Source organism: Solea solea, chromosome 8 (assembly GCF_958295425.1).
Source record: "Solea solea chromosome 8, fSolSol10.1, whole genome shotgun sequence".
In the NCBI taxonomy this organism is placed as follows: Eukaryota; Metazoa; Chordata; class Actinopteri; order Pleuronectiformes; family Soleidae; genus Solea; species Solea solea.
Window position 1 is genome coordinate 1280199 of NC_081141.1, and position 21586 is coordinate 1301784.

At 41.8% G+C, this 21586-nt stretch overlaps 1 protein-coding gene across 1 annotated transcript in view; it reads right to left on the minus strand.

Moving 5' to 3' along the window:
- The window catches only part of si:dkey-61l1.4 (collagen alpha-1(I) chain), a 45121-nt gene that overhangs the window by 4672 nt on the left and 18863 nt on the right, over positions 1-21586 (minus strand). The window contains exons 15-63 of the mRNA XM_058635832.1: positions 19635-19679; positions 19186-19239; positions 19049-19093; positions 18913-18966; positions 18551-18595; positions 18412-18465; positions 17767-17811; positions 17630-17683; positions 16827-16871; positions 14627-14680; positions 14405-14512; positions 14029-14082; positions 13400-13453; positions 13263-13307; positions 13115-13168; positions 12286-12330; positions 12097-12150; positions 11950-12000; positions 11795-11848; positions 11062-11115; positions 10814-10867; positions 10450-10494; positions 10311-10355; positions 9607-9714; positions 9425-9478; positions 9232-9285; positions 8910-8963; positions 8531-8638; positions 8369-8422; positions 7615-7722; positions 7474-7527; positions 7342-7395; positions 7189-7242; positions 6352-6405; positions 6151-6255; positions 6004-6057; positions 5610-5663; positions 5485-5538; positions 5321-5374; positions 5191-5244; positions 5038-5091; positions 4874-4927; positions 4515-4568; positions 4012-4065; positions 3555-3608; positions 3426-3443; positions 2866-2919; positions 2704-2766; positions 2028-2193 (exon numbers count right to left, since the gene is read on the minus strand). Coding sequence (XP_058491815.1) covers positions 2028-2193; positions 2704-2766; positions 2866-2919; positions 3426-3443; positions 3555-3608; positions 4012-4065; positions 4515-4568; positions 4874-4927; positions 5038-5091; positions 5191-5244; positions 5321-5374; positions 5485-5538; positions 5610-5663; positions 6004-6057; positions 6151-6255; positions 6352-6405; positions 7189-7242; positions 7342-7395; positions 7474-7527; positions 7615-7722; positions 8369-8422; positions 8531-8638; positions 8910-8963; positions 9232-9285; positions 9425-9478; positions 9607-9714; positions 10311-10355; positions 10450-10494; positions 10814-10867; positions 11062-11115; positions 11795-11848; positions 11950-12000; positions 12097-12150; positions 12286-12330; positions 13115-13168; positions 13263-13307; positions 13400-13453; positions 14029-14082; positions 14405-14512; positions 14627-14680; positions 16827-16871; positions 17630-17683; positions 17767-17811; positions 18412-18465; positions 18551-18595; positions 18913-18966; positions 19049-19093; positions 19186-19239; positions 19635-19679 — 2914 coding nt within the window. The remainder of the gene's footprint in view (positions 1-2027; positions 2194-2703; positions 2767-2865; positions 2920-3425; positions 3444-3554; positions 3609-4011; positions 4066-4514; positions 4569-4873; positions 4928-5037; positions 5092-5190; positions 5245-5320; positions 5375-5484; positions 5539-5609; positions 5664-6003; positions 6058-6150; positions 6256-6351; positions 6406-7188; positions 7243-7341; positions 7396-7473; positions 7528-7614; positions 7723-8368; positions 8423-8530; positions 8639-8909; positions 8964-9231; positions 9286-9424; positions 9479-9606; positions 9715-10310; positions 10356-10449; positions 10495-10813; positions 10868-11061; positions 11116-11794; positions 11849-11949; positions 12001-12096; positions 12151-12285; positions 12331-13114; positions 13169-13262; positions 13308-13399; positions 13454-14028; positions 14083-14404; positions 14513-14626; positions 14681-16826; positions 16872-17629; positions 17684-17766; positions 17812-18411; positions 18466-18550; positions 18596-18912; positions 18967-19048; positions 19094-19185; positions 19240-19634; positions 19680-21586) is intronic.

Below are 21586 nucleotides of genomic sequence, written 5' to 3' on the forward strand. Positions count from 1 at the left end.
GTCTGTGGCAGTCTGGATGCTGGGGTCATGGAGGACTCCTTGCGTCTTCTGACTGTGGGCATGTTTTGCTGCCTTGATGGCCCGGTTCAGAGTGCCTCTCGCTGTTCTGAGTGCCACCGCGTCACCAGATTTGAAGGCAGCATTGCGCTCCCTCAGTCTTGTGCGCACCTCATTAGTCATCCAAGGTTTCTGGTTGGCCGGTGTGACTATTGTCTTTTCTACTGTGACCTCCTCCATGCACCACTGAATGTAGCCGGTCACAGATGCAGCATACTCCTCCTCATCTGTATGATGACCGTCTGTTGCAGCCTCTCTGAACATGTCCCAGTCAGTGCACTCAAAACAGTCCTGCAGTGCAGACATAGCTCCCTTAGGCCACACTCTCACCGTCTTCACATCAGGCTTTTCTCTGGTGACCAGGGGCTGGTATGCTGGAATGAGCATAACAGAGAGATGGTCTGGGGAGCCGAGTAAAGGGCGGGGGGCTGCTCTGAAGGCCTTCTGGATGTTAGTGTAGACTTCCAAGTCCGGTGTGTTTTCCCCTCTGGTAGCAAAATCCACGTGCTGGTGGAATTTAGGAAGAACAGTGTCCATGTTGGCCTGGTTAAAGTCTCCAGCAACAATGAAAACGCCCTCCGGGTGTTTGCTTTGCATGTCACTGATGGCACAGTAGAGGCTACTGAGCGCGTGCTTGGTGTTAGCGCGGGGTGGAATAAACACAGCAACCACGATGACGACGGTGAACTCCCGGGGCAGGTAGAAGGGTCTGCACCTCACCATCATAAACTCAATGTCCGCAGAGCAGTGACTGGACACCAGGGTAGCGTTGTTACACCAGCTGTTATTAGTGTACATGCACAGGCCACCGCCTCCGGTTGTACCTGTGAGCGCGTGGCTGCTGTCGGCTCTGATTGTTGTTAGCCCGTCCAGGCTAATGGCTTCTTCAGGGACAGACGAGTTCAGACACGTCTCGGTGAAAATGAGGATGCAGCAGTTTCTTGTTTCCCGTTTGGTGGTTACGTCCAGCTTCAGGGAGTCCAGTTGGCTTTCCAGGGAGCGCACGTTGGCGAGCAGGATGGAGGGCAGCGGCGATCGGAACGGGTTCGCTTTTAGCTTAGCTTTTAGCTTAGCTGCAAGCCCGCCGCGACAACCGCGTTTCCTCTCGCACCGGCTCCGGTGTCTCCGTGGACGGTCTGTGCTGGTGGGAGACTCCGCTCCTCTGGGGACCTCTGGGTCCGACTGGCGTAGCAGACCAAGGCTTTGTATTGTGATCCGCGCCTCTAAGTTTACGAAGTCGAAAAGACCAAATGTGCTCAAACTAAACATAACCTGACGGTCATAGACTGTTGTTCGCTGAGCAGCTGCTGACATACACGGACCCGCCATCTTTTCAAAACAACAGCTTCTTCTTCTTCTTTTCTGAGCTTTTATGGCGATTGGTGCATTACCGCCACCATCTGGTATACAGTGTGGATCCAAATGTTGATCTTAAGTACTTCTCAAATAGTGGGGCGGGGCCCCCCTGAGGGGGCGTGGTGAGGTGTGTGTGGGGGGTTGGGCAGGGTGGGACAACTTATACAGTGGTTTATACAGATAAATAAATAAAAATGATAAAAATAATTAAATAAATTACATTATATATATATATATATATATATATATATATATATATATATATATATATATATATATATATATAACCTATATATATATATATATATATATAACCTATATATATATATATATATATATAACCTATATATATATATATATATATATAACCTATATATATATATATATATATATATATATATATATATATATATATATATATATATATATATATATATATATATAACCTATATATGCATACACACACACACACACTATATCCTGAAGTAATATCTTGTAACACTCACTCGCTCCCACTTTTCTTTGGATACTGTAAAACCATCTTCCTTTTCAAACAACAGCTAAGAGTTATTTTTTCTTTAAAGCCTGTGAGTGAGCCGGTGTCAGTCTCTCACCATTAGTGGAGTTGGGGAAAGCCAGCCACAGCTCCAGACATGTGGTCGCAGGGTGTTGTTTGCTGCCATCTGGTGGATTTATGAACCAGTGCAGCTCACCCTGAAGGGAGTCCAGCAGAGCCTGCACCAGCACACGGTTGGGTTTGTCTGACACGTACATGAGATCCTGAGAAATGAAAACATAAAGAACACATCTGTATTGTGTTTCCATGTAACTTTGTAAACAGATCAAAGTCCAGAGAAAACAGACGTTGTGGATCCACTGCGCTCTCCATCAGTAAAGTCAAACGTGTTTTTTTGTGACTTCAGTGTTTCAAAATGGATTTATCTACGTGACACAGAATTTTGAAACAAGGCAGCAACAAACCAGCAGCTCCTGTGTCCTCACTGGCTAAAAACACAGATTTTCTCTATGGAATCTTGTGTAGCTGTGCACAGGGCTCACATATGATGCACTCGGCTCTGAATATACTGTATGTTTGAACCAGTAAAACAGCTAGAGCTGCAACTAATGATTATTTTCATAATCGATTGAAGCTCACACTCACAGGGTTTTTTATCACCAGTGATGTTTCGAGTACAACAGGAGTCTGAGGAAGAGCAACAACTAGCTGCTGTTGCAAAGGAACCTGAGCGATGTCCTGAACTCCTGGTGGCTCTCAGTCAACCATCTTACCTTCAGCTGAGTCAGAGTGAGGTTCAGGGACGTCCCCGGGGGTCCAGGAGGTCCAGGTGGTCCCTAAAAAACAGAATGAGACTAGTGAGGTGGTGCCATATTTGTGAAACACCTCTGGTCCATCATTCCACTGTGAGTTTACTTTGCTGTTTTAATACTCACAGGTAAACCTTTCCTCCCTGTGAGGCCTGATGGTCCAGAAAACCCTTTCAAACCCTGGTGTTCACAGATGACATCCAGTCAGAAATGTAACTGTACATCAACCAGTATATTTACAATCATATGATTTGTAGATTTTAAACTAACTGCAACTAACGATTATTTTCATAATCAATTGTTTCAGCTCTAGTAGATTTCAAATCAGAATTTGAAACTAATATTTTTTTTATTGTTCTATGGTTCCAATTCTTACATAAGAAAAAAGTAGCAAACATATTATAACACTGTCAATGTTGTACTAAAGCTTGGTTGTAAAAAATGATTGGTTATAATATATGTATATAATCTTTAACTGCATGGTAACTCAGATCTAAGAAGTCAACCATATGGATTTATGTGACTATGGTTGTTGGTCTGAGTATTTCAGAAATTGCCGATGGATCTCTAGAGTTTAGGCACTTTATTAGTTGCCGTGTGTACCTAATAAATTGGCCAGTGAGTGTAAATCTTAATCAGGTTTGTGAAGAAACAGCCCTGTGCAGTCTGATTTTGCTTTCACCCACCTTCTGTCCAAACAAACCCTAAAGAAAAACAGAAAATCAGATATTAGGGGTGCCAAGAATTGTATTTCCAGCATTAGAGCAAAAATGGACTAAAAAATAACAAAAAAACATTGATGATCGAGGACTTACAGGCAGCCCAGGTAGGCCGGGGGACCCTCGTCCACCTGGCAGGCCGATATCACCCTGCAACAGTCAGTACCATGTGATTAACAATGACAGTTCAGACAAAGCTTTTACAAGAATAACTTATAAAACTCATGTGAAATGTTAGATTTCTTAAAAGATCAAGTGGATTGTGATGCTGTTTCTATGAAGCATCAGGGTAGAGATGACAATGTGAGGTGAATATTCTGTTCCCACACTATCTGAAAGTTTAAAGGCCCTTGTTGTGACCGGGTCTCGAAGCAGGGTCTTCTTGCAGGTCTCCCAAATTAAAAGATATTTATTATTATTTAAAATATAGACCTGTTTGCATCACTAACATATATATTTTAGTATAGAGTTACACAAACGAACACTGAGCAACAGGATGTAGGAGCAGAGAATCAGTGGTTTTGTTGAATGAATGCGTCATGTGTCATTTCACCTGCTCTCCCTTCTCTCCAGCTCTTCCTGGCTCTCCAGACGAGCCTTTCATTCCCTGAAACAACACAACTGCAGTTAATCATAATAATAGAAGCATAAAGTAGTAATATCATTCCATTTAGTAACTCTGCCCTTTGAAAAATGCCATGAAATGGGCTGAGAGCTGAGTGAGGGCCAATGGCAAATTTTGAATGCTGTAGCTGGTGTTTAACCAGAGAGGCAGTAGATGTTTATCACTACTTTATGTCAAATTTAAACATTTTACACTAAACTGTAAAGATCAGGCTCAAAAACATGGGTCCCTTAAGCCAAATTATACTGTTTAGAATAGGTCCCCTCAAACATGGAGGGGTAAGAGGGGGGCCTTTTCCAGTCTGTGCCCAGGGGCCCACTGGCTCATAATCTGTCTCGTTACCTAAATACACTGGTTTTCACCTGAAAAAAAGGGGTTTAGGGGTTTAATTACACTTTAATAAAGCTTCCATAGAGTTTTAGTGGGCTCACCTTTGACCCTTGTCGACCAAGAAGGCCATGTGCTCCAGGATCTCCAGATACTCCCTGCACAGTGAGAAACTTCAAGTTATCTCACCAACAAACAACACATCTCTCATAGCTGTCACATAAATAAAATACATTATTTATCATAGTCTTAAGAAATGTAAAAGTAGTTTATTTTATCGGAAACATGGTCCCATATGAAAAGACACACTGAGCACACTGAGGTCAGAATGAAAATAATGTGAAAACAAAGTAATACTAAGTGCAAGGTCTATTTCTGAGATATGCTACCACCGTCATGTTGCCTCGCTGAACAAACTGGCAAGAAAGAAATGACATAAATGAGTCTCAAGGACAAACTGTACCTTAAAGCCTGGTCGACCCATTTCGCCTTTTTCTCCACGAGGCCCAGTTTCACCCTTTAGGTAAAGATTGTGAAAGAATCTAAATTGTTTTGCTTGTTTTCATAAGGTTGAAGACACGAGACGACAAAAACACCTCACTCACACTGAGAGAGAGGAAGACTTACATATGCACCATGTCTTCCCCGTGGACCAAATGGACCCACATCACCCGTCATACCCTGGGGAACCAGAGAAAGATCAAGACTTGAATCAATGGAATAAAACTTCAGATTGTGGAGATTTACACAGATTAAAGCTTCTACAGATCGTCAGCTGACCTTTTCTCCTCCACTTCCTCTGAGACCTCTGCTTCCAGCTTTCCCTCTTTTCCCCTTGAAACGACCAAATGAATATTAGAGTCAAGACAGATTAAAGGAATAAAGGTCAAATTCATGTGTATCGTCCTACCCTCCGCCCAGCGCGTCCTGTCTTCCCTGGACGTCCACTTTTGCCGTCATCTCCCTGAAATTCAGTCCATAATTTTTGAAGATAAAATAGTCAGAACAGATTTCTCACACTTAGTCAATTAATACACAACTCCATTAGCTTCTGGACACAGGGTTGGCACTAACCTTTTGACCCTTTTGTCCTTTTCGTCCTTCCTGTCCAGGTCCACCTTTTGGTCCCTGAGGACAATATGAAGGAGGGTGGTGAGTGAATAGTGTGAAACATGTAAATGTGTGAGGACAGCACTGACCTGAAGTCCCTGAGGACCAGCAGGGCCCTGAAGTCCCATCTCACCCTCAGTACCCTGGGAAATGGAAGGACAAGGGGGGGTTTATTAAGGGTGTACAGTAATAATAAAGATATTGTCCGTGTGAGAACACAGCAGGAGAGCAGGAGGGTGACTGTTTTGCCTCCTGCATGCGAGATCCAGGTCACCTCCTGCTGCCTTTGTCATATGTGAGCAGCAAACACAATTGTCCAGACAGTGTCTCATCACCAGTTACATTAGATGGCACTGGCATCATCCAGCCTATCATTGTGTCCACCTTCCCTTCAGCATCTAACATCTCCATTGTTGTGTCAATGCAGCATCTTCTGGGAGCTCTCGTTATGATGCTCCTCCAGCTGTGGCTCCTGGTTCTTACCTGAGGTCCTGGTAATCCTGGAGGTCCTTTTTTTCCATGCAGTCCATCAAGGCTCTGCAGACAGTAAAGATATTTATCATCAAAAATATATATGACATGACTTCGGTTCACAAAGCGAACAGGTTTTTCAGGTGAAGCTGTTGTCACCTCTCCTGGCCTCCCTTTCTCTCCAGGCTCTCCTCTCAGCCCATCAGGTCCAGAAAAGCCCTTTGCACCAGGATCACCGTGTCTCCCTGTGGCTCCTTTAGAACCCTGAAACACAAACAATATTACCTATCGTGATTTGGGCACATCACAACCAGACGCACCACTCTGTCAAATGTGTTTGGGAAAATGAAATCAACGTACCAGTGGTCCAGGCTTTCCCATGTCACCTTTCACACCTCGGTTTCCGTTTGCCCCCTACAACCAGAAAGAGTTGTAAAGTGAATTTAACACTAGTAACAGATGGAGCGTCACATTAAAATGTGCCTTGAATGCGTTTCTTGTGAAAACATGTGATCAGATCTGCCTCTTTCTGCCCTGGACTGAAAATACACACCGACATCATGACTGGGTTACATGTGTCTGATGTCAATAAAGGGAGAATAAAGAAACGAGAAATGCTCAATTGAATTAAAGCTCTATTCACTGTGCTGTAACATGAAATATGATATAAAGATACTGAGCGTAGTGGGGGCTAAATCAACATATGATTGATTAGTGTAAAAATACTGCTGAGTATACTCAGACTTTCCTGGTTTCAAAGGCTGTTGCATTGATAATCTTCATACTTATGGGTCAGTCATATATATATATATATATATATATATATATATATATATATATATATATATATATATATATATATATATATATATATATATATATATATCGATTAAAAATACATGGAATCGACAATATATAAAGTGTAATATATAACACTATAATAACACATATTTATATACAACGTCATTGTTTCGAACATACCTAAATATACATTAAAAAGCCAAAGAAATAATACTAATATAATAATACTATAGGTATTAAGTGTATTTTAAGATCATGTAATACAGATTATAAAGATTGTAAAGAGTAGTGTTATTCTTCTCAGTGTATTGTCACTGTCCTTTGTCCAGAGAAACAACCTGTGTTAACACCAGGTCTGAACGAGTTCTGTGAGTATGCAGCAGCAGCACTCTGTACCTTAGGACCTGGACTTCCTTTGTCCCCTGTCAAACCAGCAGGTCCCGTGTCTCCCTGTAAACAGAGCCATGTCCAGTTAATGGAGGAGTAACTTCATAAAGACCCATGTTCACGATCATTCAGAGTGATGGAGGCTCGTGCGTGTTTGTTTACCTTTGGTCCTGGTTTTCCCTGCAGTCCAATAATCCCAAAAATACCTGGAAACCCCTGAGAAAAGTTTCATGTGTAAGTGTTTGCTACAGAATAATAGTGAAGTCTTTTTCTTTACAGCAGTGTGTCACAGACCCGTAGTCCTGATAAACCTGCTGGTCCAAGTGTCCCCCTCCGCCCAGCTTCACCCTGACAGTAGAAATATAAAGTGATGAACACAGACGTTGATGATAAACATTAAAACAATGACAGAGTATATTAAAAAAAGCTTTTTACCGTGAAGCCTTCATAACCCTTTTCTCCTTTTGATCCTCTCAGTCCTCTAATGCCCGGCACTCCTCGAGGTCCCTGGGATCCTAACGGGCCACGACTTCCAACAATTCCCTGTTAAAAAAAAGAGGTCATTATTTATTTAGTCACGCAGAACTTTGACGATAAAAAGTATTTATCCCACTCTCCCATTTACAACATTCTGGGAGAAAAAAGTCAATATTCTGCTTTGTTCCTGTACAAGAGGCAGTGTTATGAGCTGAGGTTACTTCAGTTGTCCAGGTCAAGGTTCAGTAATGTTATGTAGCCACTTAAAAGTCAATATCAGTATTATTTTGTATCAACAATTTCTGCTGCTGCTGCTTATATAAACATGTCATCTCTCTCTCTCTCTCTCTCTCTCTCTCTCCTGTCTCTACCTCATCTCCTCTTGTCCTTTCTCTCCCCCCTATCTGTCCCCCCACCTCTCCTCTGACCCCCATTTTTTCCTTTCACCCCAACCGGTCGAGGCAGACGCTGCACATCTGTGAGTCTGGTTCTGGCAGAGATTTCTGTGGTCTGTGTACAGAGCCTTGAGATAATGTATGTTATGAATTGACGCTATACAAATAAAACTGAAGTGAATTAACACAATGGTCTAACACTTCCTTCATCAATACAAGATCCTGTGTATATGAATAAATGTTATAAGTGAACAGACTGCCCCAACAATAACTGGTAGATGTTTGTGACTTCATAAAAACAAGTGCAATCACCTCACCTTTGCTCCCTTAGCACCCGTCGCCCCAGAAACACCACACTCTCCAACATCTCCCTGCACAGAGAAACAACAGGAGGTTAGAAACCAGCAGGACAAAAACACAACAACCACCAGGGTCATGTGTGCAAGGGTAATCACTATAGACATGATATGATGTCTGACCTCTTTTCCCCTCTGGCCAGGCTCACCCTGCAGTCCCTGGGAGCCCTGTAGTCCTGGCTCTCCCTTCGGTCTCCTGAGTCCTGGTGGTCCTTGGGGGCCTGGAGGTCCCTGGTTCAGCGTGACAGTTATTATACTGTAGCAACCGACACTGTGCTCAGTACTGGACTTATCTATGCAGCACATTTTCCGTCACTCATCTTTCACACAGCTGTCAGGAGCAGCATGGGGTTCCTGGGCAAGTGTCTTGCCCAAGGACACATCGGCACGTAGACTAGCAGAGCCGGGAATCAAACCCACAACCTTCGAGTTGAAAGACGACTCGCTCTACCACTGAGCGACCGTTGTGTGTTTTATTCAGTACTAACTAACTAACACGTACCTTTTCACCTTTAGTTCCAGGAATCCCATCTTCACCAGCTGGTCCTGGAGAACCCTAACATCAACAAGATCAGAATTTAAAAGCACAGTTAAAGCAAAACTATACAGGATTTCTACATCACAGAGTCACTGTGATGGTTTAATGTCGGGGGCTGTCTCCACCCCCCCTACTGTCTGATAGCGGGAAACCAGAAGTGAGGATGAAGAGGAAGATGATGGAGGGATGCTGAGCTGACGGTGATGTCGTAAATAAACGTACTCTGAAACTGCACAAAGAGGCAAGAGAGCAACAAGACTTGCAAAGTGAGCAGCGAGGAACAGACCTGCTGCCCGTCCAGACCTGGAGCACCAGCATCGCCAGCAGAACCCGTGGCTCCCTAAAAACAATCAACAACAGCAAAGTTACTTCAGTGGTGTGAATGATTCTCGATTAATGATTCTTAATGATTCTTCTACAGAAGCATGTGGTTTTCAGTATTATAGCTGATGATGTCTGCATGCTTAAAAACCTGTTACCTGGTGTCCTTCCTCTCCTGACTGACCCATAGTCCCAGTAATGCCGGCTTTTCCCTGATCAGAAATAAGATTCACTGCATGAAAACATGTAATAAGATGACAATATACTGTTGGTATAGAACACAATCACAGAGTCTTATATCAACACATAATGGAGAGAAGAGTGGAAAGTACCCACTCACTGGAAACCCTCTAGGACCAACCAACCCTGGTGGCCCCGGTGGCCCCTCACTCCCTGGGGGACCAAGGCTCCCCATGCTGCCCGCTGATCCTGGTTTTCCTGGAGGGCCCTGAAACAGGAGCGGCGTGGTTAGTCAACCAACAGGAATAACACTGTTAATAAATCTACACGTCCAGCTGCTACTGATTTTTGGAAGAGAGTCCAGAATCATCACAAAAGGCGGTGTTTTTTTTTCATCGTCCTCATCATCAGTTTATTCTTCTTCTCCTCCTCCTCAGTGTTTAGGAGAACAGTGAGGAAGGCCATGTAGTCTGTGATGAGTTAAGAAAAACACAACCTGACACTACCTCCAAGTCTGAAGATCAGCCGTCCAGATCACGACGATATGTCCTTAGAATCAAGAAGACACAGACTCTCTGGAATAATCTGCTCTCAGCGACATGCTTATCTATATTTTTGTGGCTTTTACTGGCAAGGAATCGACAAAATATCTTGTATTTTTTGGTGAACTTAAAACCACTCGTAGTTTTATGCAGAACCAGGGGCCCAGAAGTCAGAATCACAGCCAAAGACGTGTTTTTTTTTATTATTTGAAGATCAATTACTGACACAAACTCTACATATTACTACTACATATTAGCAGATGTGCAGTTTGCAGAGTAATGTACAACAATGACCTAACTCTGAGCTGCAGGACATACTTACTGGCAGCCCCCGAGTGCCCTTGAGCCCCAACTCTCCTCTGCGGCCCTAAAGGAAAGATGGAGGGTTAATATTTTGCATTATTGCAGCTGATGGTGTATGATGTTTTTTTAGGGTATAAAGCAGCCATGTTCTTTCTTACCTGTGGTCCTACAGACCCTCCCTCACCAGAAACACCCCGCAGACCCTGAGGAGGCAACGTTTCAGTACAGCTGAGACCCAGAAGTGTATAAAATCATTATCCATCATAACAATGTACTGCAGTGGTTACCAAGGACAGGGTTGGGACCCACAGATGTGTCACGGGAGATTTGTTTTGGGTCAGAATGTACAAATGTTTTAAATAAACTTAAAATTTTGAATTCACCGAAACATCTCTTATATATATAAATGAATAATTCATTTACAGATTGGATATGATATGAGGGTTTTACAAAGTTTGGGAGATTCATGTTTGTATGTGGACGTCAAACTAGATTCATATGTAAACACCAAAACATACTCACTGGAGGGCCACGTTTTCCTGAGCTGCCAGGAAGTCCTCTGACTCCAGCGTCTCCCTGCACAGGCGACAGGTCACAGAAAACACAGAGAAAGATCACCAGTTTGTTCTGTTCAGGCAAAGCTTTAGCATCTGCCTCCAGTTTTCTCTTGGGCCCACTTTGCAAAGCGATTCAAACTGTGTTTATGATGTTTGCACTGATTTAGATTCAGATTTCATAACGTTAGCACTGAAGACTCAGCCATGCCTCACCCTCTGTCCCATGTGGCCCGGTCCCCCGGGCTGCCCCACGGCTCCAGGGTAACCCTGTGAAGAAGAGGGTTCTCTCATTTAGCGTCGCACTCCAACAACGCTGTCAAAATCCAAGTGTTTTAGTTCTGTGTTCCTTTGCATCAGCAGGTGAAATGAAGCAGAAGCCAGTGTGTATTCAGAAGAAATGTGGACGATGCTCTGAGCTCTAAAACGTCGAGATAAATTATGAGAGGTGGCAAAACAGCTCATGAAAGTGTTGGAAGAAAAACACGGACGTGAATCTTCTTTGTTGGCCGGTTATAGGATGAGGAGCCAGTGAAGGTGCTTTCAGTTACTGTATAATATTTATAGATCTGTATAAAGCCAAGTCGCCAGCGTGTGTGTGTGTGTGTGTGTGTGTGTGTGTGTGTGTGTGTGTGTTTGTGGTTTAACTTATGAAACTGCTTGTGTACAGTAGCTCTGGCAGATACATCAATACTGATGTCTGCAGTTTTCTTCTTTGTCTTTCTGCTGCGATACAACATGATACAGAGGAAGAGCTTATACATCATCCAAAATAAAGACACATGCATATGGAGCCTGTGTTTTCCTGTTGGTTTCCATTGATCAGCACTGAGACCAAAGGTGTAAAACACGATACATTTCCTTGTAAAGACTCTAACTCTAAAGTTAAGTTGCCTTTGTGTTGTTTCATTTGTAATAACTTGGAGGTTAAATTGTGTTGGTCACTCACACACATGCCTACTGGACCCTGGGGGCCCATCAGCCCTTGTTTTCCAGTGAAGCCCTAAAAAAAGAAAAACACATTAAAAAGAAAAGTATTTGTACATTTTTTCCAACCTTGAAGAAACGGTTGCTAACAGTTGAGCGGACACTGTGTTCACTCACCCTCTCCCCAGGTGGTCCAGGGATTCCATTGTCTCCAGGCTTCCCAACGACCTGTTGAAGTCACAGGTGATTTTCTTCTTTTCAGTTTATTCAAACTCACCGTGAATACGAATATAACGACGATTAGAAGTTAAAATGTCAGCGTACTCTTGCTCCTGGAGGACCCGTCTGTCCTGGTTCACCAGCCACACCTGGAAACCCCTTCATGTGAACACAGACATTTTTAGATATGTGAGACTGTTTTCAAAGATTTTTGTTTTCTCTGTACAGTTTGTTATCAGCGCAGTTTTCATATACCAATGCAATTTAAGAGAAACAAAACAAAAAACAACTTACTCTGTCTCCCTTGGGCCCGGAAGAGCCAACAGAACCGACAGCACCCTGCATGTAAGACACATGATATGAATATGTATCTGTGTATTTATATATGTATATTTAATCAGGTCCCTCTCAAAATCAAGGAAGGATTCTCGGATGACTGAATTCCAAGGATGTTACATAAACACAACCTAAGGACTGTTCTAATGTGCAGAAACATTCAAATTACATTATATATGTATACATACATATTATATATGTATACATATTATATATGTATACATATATTTGCGCGGCCTTTTAAAACAGAAAGCAGCAACAGAGCAACTACCAAAGCGTTGGCTAAATCTACATTTAAATGTTCCTACACCTGAGTTGACATGAAATTCAATAACTTTTCAAAGACTTTCCATGACCAATTCCCTGAAATTCAAGGACAAAATGTGGTGACACAGCTTAAGATGGGAGGGCAACATGTAAGAGCCGCTTCTCCCAGGCGTCCACTCTCATTGATTTACAGCACGCTCTTGGAATTTGCATTTCACAGGTTGTTATAGGCTGTTATATTTGTTTCACTGTAACTCAGTCGTACACATAGCACTGTTTTATTTTATCTGCACACACGTTGCTCCACAAAATATCATGTAAATATCAAGTGCTTTGGCTACACTCCCAGTTTCGACCAGTGACGCCATGAAACACACATGTCTCAGGAGTCTTGACTCGTTTCTGTCAGATAAGATAAGATACTTTATTTATCTCACAGTGGAGAGAAAACGGCGTTAAAAGTGAGGAACGATGCAGCAAAAACACCATTTTATGAGATGAAAAGTTATAAAACGGGAACCTGTGTACCAGGCTTTCCTTCTGGTCCCTCAGTCCCAACTCTGCCTTTGAAACCCTGAAACAATAATCATACAAACACACACACATTTGTGATGACAGATTACATTGAGTCAATGAGCTGGATTTGAGCTCGTCTTGCTCACTCTCACCTGGATGCCAGGTAGACCAACCACACCAGGGCGTCCTGGACGACCCTGTAAATTGACAACGATAATAATAAAAAACACAAGAAACTGAAATTGAATGTGACATTGTTAATGTTTCATTCTGTCCAGGTAATAATTACCCTTTGCCCTTTTAGTCCCGACGTCCCACTTTGACCTGGACTGCCTCTATTTCCCTTCAAATAGGAACACATTCACCTTTAGATTCAGATAAAAGACTTCTTTAAAGATTATCTAATACTTTTTCAAGTATATTTATTTATCATCAATCTGAATACAACTAAAAACAACAACTTTGTACAAAAGTTACTGGTTTAAACGTCCACTTTTATTTCTTTCATACAAAATGGACGCCATTAATATAAAAATGTACTAAGCAATACAAATACAAAGCAGATCATTTAAAAAGTAAGACCGGGAGATCAAATGACCTCATACACATTTTTATGTGAAAGTTCATTTATATTTATTGTTATTTGTACTTGTCTGTCAAAGTTCAATCTCAATAATCCCAATTTCCTTCACTTTCAGTGCTTCACATACCTTTCATTTTACACCAGCTACTACATGAGTGTTATTGTCAGTGGTCGTAAAAGAGGCTAATAGTGACAGTCATCAGCAGAGGTCATCTCTCCTCCTCACATGGTTCAAACGTCCGCTCAGTGAAGTGCAACGTAACAAATGTCCGTGTGTGAAGATAAAGTGCGACACATACAGCTCAGTTTTACGAGCTTCAATAAAAGCCTCTGACCTTTGGCCCCTGGTTCCCCACGGCTCCCTGGAGACCAACTTCCCCGTCTTCACCCTAAGGAGACGAAACAGTGTTAGTGTGAACACATGAAGTAAAACAGAGCTACAGGTTATTTTATCAGGATATTTTGATGCACACACTGTGACATGTTGATAACAACAGACTCATATTTAATATAGGTGTACATTTTACCCCATTTCCACCGTTATTTATTTGAATTTACATTAGTTGAAATCTGTTTTCATGTTGGCATGATGTCATACTAGACTGTACCATTTAGGGAAAATATCTCCTGAGTATTTTTCTGATATCTCCTGGACAGAGAGCAGAAAAATAAACTAGCAGTCTTTTTTTTGTGGGAGATCATGATCCTTACCTCGTCTCCTCCGGGCCCAGGTTGACCTCTGACCCCTGGAGGGCCTGAGGTGCCACTTTCCCCTCTCTCTCCCCGACGACCCTGGATTCCTGGAGTACCTCGTGGGCCCTGAGGGAACAATAATACCCGAGGTTCAGTTGTTAGCATAAGCATAAACAACACGAGGGAAAGATCTTACACGTGAGGTTAGTGGCAGAAGAACAAGTGTCTTCATCATCTTACTCTGTCTCCTTTGGCTCCAGCCTGTCCGTGGTCACCATCCTGTCCTCTGAAGCCCTGCACACAAACCAAACGTGACACTTTTATTGCAACATCACAATAGAATGACAACTTTAAACCTCTAAAATAACCCAATAACACAAAATGACCCAATAAAAAAAGTCCATTTCCTGTTTTTAATGTTATTGTTGCAACTCATGTCATAACTGTGCAAAGGAAAGTTATGTTGCCTCCGTGTGTTTGTAGAGGGTGTTATATTAAAGGTACAGTATGCAGGATTTCTGTGGCGTTACTGATCAGTTATTCAAGGTCATCGGCGGAACAGTGGCTAGCAATGTTGACTCACAGCTAGAAGGTCACTGTTTGGAATCCCGGTTGGACAGAGGCCCCCGTCTGTGTGGAATTTGTATATTCTCTAAATTTCCTCCAAATACATGCCGATTGGGTTAATTTGTGGGCGACTAATACACTGCATTATTAGTGCAGAGACTTCAATGTTCACATTCATTCTAACACTTAAACACGATATATCGCATAGATTGCAACAACAAAGTTCAGTCATTGTCGCTGTCGTTCACGTGCGATATTGTACTTTTGTTTGCTCATCTTGTTTCTCTCTCTCCTGTGACTCACGGCGATATTTCTGCTCGGTTTTGATGCGTTCACTGATGCTTGTAAAATGCACTCGCTCACATTACCCTGTCTGTAATATTGTCAGGGACTATGTAGCTTTCTCCAAATATTGGTAAAGACAAGTCACCACCGCCCATACACAAACCCACGTCCTTGGTTTTTAGTTATATTTTAATGACCCCCACAGATGCACATTACCTACCTTCATGGGAGCCCAACCCCCTCTTTTTGGGCTCCCACGTAATTCGCACACAGATTGTCTCTGTATGTTTGTAAGTGTAAATGTGTGCAGGGTGTGACCCTGTGTCTGTCTCTGGATGTTTGTATGTGTAAATGTGTGCAGGGTGTGACCCTGTGTCTGTCTCTGGATGTGTAAATGTGTGCAGGATGTGACCCTGTGTCTGTCTCTGGATGTGTAAATGTGTGCAGGGTGTGACCCTGTGTCTGTCTCTGGATGTGTAAATGTGTCCAGGGTTTGACCCTGTGTCTGTCTCTGGATGTTTATAAGTGTAAATGTGTGCAGGGTGTGACCCTGTGTCTGTCTCTGGATGTTACTAAGTGTAAATGTGTGCAGGGTGTGACCCTGTGTCTGTCTCTGGATGTGTAAATGTGTGCAGGGTGTGACCCTGTGTCTGTCTCTGGATGTTACTAAGTGTAAATGTGTGCAGGATGTGACCCTGTGTCTGTCTCTGGATGTGTAAATGTGTGCAGGGTGTGACCCTGTGTCTGTCTCTGGATGTGTAAATGTGTCCAGGGTTTGACCCTGTGTCTGTCTCTGGATGTTTCTAAGTGTAAATGTGTCCAGGGTTTGACCCTGTGTCTGCTGGGATTGCCTGCCGCGCCTCCATGAGCCTCATGTGGAGGATAAAGTGGTAGAAAAGGATTGAGAGTGATCAGTTATTCAGATGTATGATGTTCGTCTGGCTCGCGTTAGCATAAGAAATCAACTGACCTGTGAAGGTCAACTGCTGATTCATCATTGTATGAAATGTAACTTAGTAGGAGGAGCCAATCATCTGTGTGCTTATCTTTGTGGGGACATTTTACCTGAGTCCCACAACTTTAAAGGGCTTTTTCAGGATTAAAACCTGGTTTTAGGTTTGGGTAAAGGTTAGGCACCTAGTTGTGATGGTTAAGGTTAAGTTAAGGGGCTAGGTAATGCGTTATGTCTGTAATGTGTCCCCACTAAGGTATAAAAACAAGTTTGTGTGTGGTCCATGTATTACACATGTTGTGTGGAACTAAATGTGTTTACATTAGTCACATTATGGGGACAAAAAGCAAGTCTCCCTAATGTAAAGTATTACATTTGAATGTGAAGACATGTTGTATGGTTAGGATGAGGTTAGGACTAGGTTCAGTAGTAGTTGTGGTGGTTAAGGTTAAGAATAATGATGACTGAATGTAAGTCAATGTAACGTCTGTGCTTCTATTTCTGTGTTCAATACTTCAACTGCACATGTATGACAGACGATACACAGTTGAATGACTCGATAATCACTTACATAATAACACATATCGTTCATCATCAATGTTAATAGCTAATTACAACAGGTGATTCATTGCTTACTTTGACACCTGCATATCCTTTTGGACCAGGACTTCCAGGCATCCCCTGTAAGAGCAAACACAGCTGAATAATAATAATGATAATAATAATAATAATAATAATAATAATAATAATAACAACATGACTAATAAAAACACATGACTGGAAAATGCCTGTTATCTCAAACAATTGAAAGATTTCACAGATTCACTTTGTCCTCGATGTTTCAGTTAAACTATGAAGAACAAAAATCAGACTCCTGACTTTGAGCAGAGACCAGCAGCTGTCGCTGCCGTGGACTAAAATAATAAGACATTTGTGGGGCGCAATCTCAGCCTGAAGCCTTAGCTAATCGAGTATTTTTGCACAATCAAGATAAGACCTGAGACACATTGGATGCATCTGCACCATCTTGGCTCTCTTTTAGGCACCAATGTTAACAGAGGTGCACATCTCAGGTGGGCGAGCTGCTCTACTGCTGTACTCTTCTTGAGAACATAACTCTTTCCACTGTGTTTCCCAGCAGAACAGACAACGGAAATGATCGTTCATCACAGTTTCAATCTCTACATCTATAGAATTTGTCAAGAAAACACATCCTGTGTCAAAGTAAAAGCTCTGGAAAACAAAGAAATCATTAAAAGTGAATAATTTTGGTTTGTGGACAAAACAAGACATTTGAGAACTTCATTTCCAGGTTTGACAAACACCGATCAACATTTTTTAAGTTTTTCTGATATTTTATGGACCAAACGATTCATCGATTGATGGAGAAAATAATCGTTAGTTGCAGCTCTAAAGACAATTGATTTATATTTACTTACCATAGGCCCTTCAATACCAGGAAGCCCTTTGTTTCCCACAGGTCCCAGTTCCCCCTGTCAGACAGAACATGCTCAGTCTCATAAGCTCAAAAAAGAAAAGAAAAAAGAACTTTGCACAATTTTTCATTAGCACTTACAATTTCCCCTTTTGGACCAGTGGGACCATCATCGCCTGGTTGACCCTGACAAAAACAGACCAATAACAAAACTGTCAAACTGTGAGACAAAGTGCAGGTTGTGATTGTGAAGGATGACACCTTTACATTTATGCATTTATCTTGTTTATGAGATGAGGTCAGAGTTTCAAATGTGGTGTATTACTGTTAGTTTAGCTGCGTAGAGTTCAGAATGGGGCCGTCCTATCTGATTTATGCTTAGTGGGACCATCATTCGTTCTTCAACAGGACAATGACTCCAAACACGCCTCCGGGCTGTGTAAGAGCTATTTGACCAAGAAGGAGAGTGATGGAGTGCTGTGTCACATGACCTGGCCTCCACAATCACCTGACCTCAACCCAACTGAGATGGTCTGGGATGAATTGGACCACAGAGTGAAGGCAAAGCCGCCAACAAGTGCTCAGCAAGAGCTTCTTCAAGACTGAAGCAGCAGCTCAATGAAGCCGATTCAGAGAATCAAAGCAAAGGGGGGCTACTTTGAAGAATATTAACTATAAAAAACTAATTCTGGCTTCTTTAACACATTTTGTTTACTGGATGTCTTCAGTATTAATCTACAATGTAAAAAAAAAAAACATTGAATGAGAAGGTGTGTCTCAATGTACCTGAGTTCCTGCAGGTCCAGGTGAGCCCGTCTCTCCTCTTAATCCTGACGGCCCCTGTAAGAAAAGCAACCAGATGAAACAATGACAGTTCTGCATCAGTACCAGTGCTGTATGTCAAACTATAATGACTGGAACGTACTCGAGGGCCTGTACGACCTCGTGGACCAGTTGGACCTGGATCCCCCTACAGAGGAACAAAAAGACACACCATTAAACTTTATGATACAAATGAGACAGCACACTCGTGTGTGTGTGGGTTTTCACTAACTTTAAACTGTAACTTTGTAAATAAACACATTTGAACCACTGTCCCATGAGTTCACACGATGATGATTAAGCCCATCAGCGCTACAAGACTCCTGGATCTCGTGTCGCCTGGTGACATTCCACTTTGTAGCCTGCCTCACACACAAGGTCAGTTCAAAGTTCACCCATGACGCTCAAACTTTAATATCTAATAATATTTAAAGCAATGTGGCAAAAAAAACAACAACAACTCACCTCAGACCCATTCAGTCCAGGTGGTCCTATCCCGCCCGTGGCCCCTGGAGCCCCCTACAAACATCCCACTGAACGTTAGTGTTTCCTGCCGAGAGCAGCTGGCACTTGTGTGAACATTATGAACACTATTGCTCACCACCAGCCCTGGAGGACCCTTCACTCCATCATCTCCAGAGTCTCCCTGAAGAAAAGAACAAACAGTGGCTGTTGTGACACTTGGATGAGGAGAAGAAAGACAGTCTAAGCAAATACAACATAGTGTATGTGTCCTACCTGTGGTCCTGGAGGTCCAGGCAGCCCCTGAGTACCTCTGTTACCTGAAGGACCCTTGATAAGCACAAAGGTCAAAGTCTGAGTATGATTTTAGGAGAAGTCTAGGATGCAGTGTCCATGACGTTTATTCCTGAGAATTCACTCCACAAAATATCCATTGAGCTTGAAGATAATTGATGATTTATCACTTTTATTTCTGGCTTTCTACAGATCATAGAATCTTCAGCCATTTCATTATTAAATAAATAGCACAGTATGGCACAGAAGTCATCAGTAATAGTGGGTTTTGAAAGGGAAGGTTTGATCTAAAACTAAAATCATAATATATCCAACACCTGATATGATCAATCTTCCTGATCTTAAAAGCCCAAACATTTCAAGCTCAATTACCCCAGTTTTTTTTCTTACAAGTGTCTCATGAATATTTAATGTGTATAGAAAAGTCTTACAGGTGGTCCAGTGGGTCCATCGTCTCCTGGTTCCCCTTTAGATCCCTGCAGGACAGATGAAGAGTGGCAGGATGTCATTATCAGCAGTACACATTATTTGGTGATACACATCGTTGTCAAGTAAACACCAATTTATTAATTAGTTGACAATTAGTTGCTTCTCTGTTGACAGACAGTTAGTTGACTGGATGTTTGTATTAAAGTTAAAAACAGCTGAGAACAGTAGATATAAATAAGTGTCAACTGATTACTCCATTATTAAATAAATCGTCAGCTACTTCAAATATCTATTTATCGGTTTGAGTGTTGTTTTGTTTTATTAAAAACAAGTTCCTCCTATTTTTCAGCTTCTTAACGGTGACTATTTTCTGGTTTCTTTGCTCTATATAAGAAAAAAATCATTAAAACTAAATAAATAGGACTTAGATCTTATCTTTTTACGTGTTGTATTTTACTGTTTTATTTGCATTTTCTGTTTTATTACAAAGTTAAAACAGGGTTTTTACTTTTTGACTTAAGACCTTTCCTTTTCATTCCACCCTGTGTTGTGTTTTATTGTCATATTTGCTTTTTAAATTTAATTTTCCACTTTGAGCTGCACTCCTTGTATGAAAGGTGCAATACAAATAAAGTTTATTATTACAAAAACACTTAAAAACAGCAGCTGCTTGACACAGGACGCTGTAAACTGTTGTGATACATTAATAAACACTATCATGTGCAGGGAAATGTCAGTATGAATGTCTTTGGACCAGTAACCGTCATCAGAAGCATTAATGTGAATTATATGAAAACACGTGCATCGGGAATTGAACCCAGGTCACAAGAATGGGAATCTTGCATGAAACCACTACACCAGCGGTGCTGATGCAAGAATGGATGCAAACATACGTCTAAACATACACAGATTGTGTGGTTTCTTGGTGACGCCATATTTATTTATTTTAATATTTTTATTGCCATTGGATTTTAATCTTACAGTAAAAATCTAAGTGAACATGCAACAATATCATTTGCAAAAAGGCGGCAAAGGTAGCTCAGTGTCAACTCAAAGGTTGTGGGTGCGATTCCTGGCTCCGCGAGTCTACATGCCGGTGTGTCCTTACCCCACGTTGCTCCTGACGGCTGTGAGCATGTGAATGGGTACGAAAGAAGATGTAAAGCAGCTTTAGAATAGAGAAGTTTAAAGTTTAAATGTGTGTTGTTTTGGTGATCACAGACAGTAACTCCCACTCTAAACAGTCGATCACAGATCTGCACATGGCATCAATTAACTTGTTTGTTATTTGAAATGTTCCATATTTGGGCATTTGGTTGGATCCCAAATTCACCCAGACTAAGTAAGAAAAGGAAGAATTGGCTATTTATAGAAGAAGAGAAGAAGTTGCCTTTCTTTCAGAAACAGAAGGTCCGTTGTACAATCCTTTATTCTACCTGTGTTTGATTATGGTGACATTATATCCATGCACACTTCAGCCACGCCTCTAAAGCCACTCGATGCTGTGACAGGTCTCTCACCCGTCACTGCATTCATTCAACACTTTAAACCGAGAAAATGAGCAACAGATGAATCAATTATGAAAATAACCATTCATTGCAGCCCTAGTTAACACGATACTGAACACCTGTAGATTAGTACAGTAGTAGAGAGTCACATGAGCTACCAAAAAAAGTGATGCCCTAATCCTATCCCATGATTAATTGGGCGTTTTTTCCGGAAAAACAAAGAAAACTAAAGAAAACGAGAGAGAGCAAAGTGGAGTGGATCACAGCAAGGGCCTGTATTCAAACATGAGCAGTGGTGTCAAACACAGGGAATTAGAAATGACACCACAATAAAATGAAGGACTTGTCAAATACGTTAAAAAAGTAGTCACCTGCCGGACAAGACGGTGATACATATCATCCCTAAACCAGTTGCCCTTGAATTGTCGGTAATATAATACGATTCC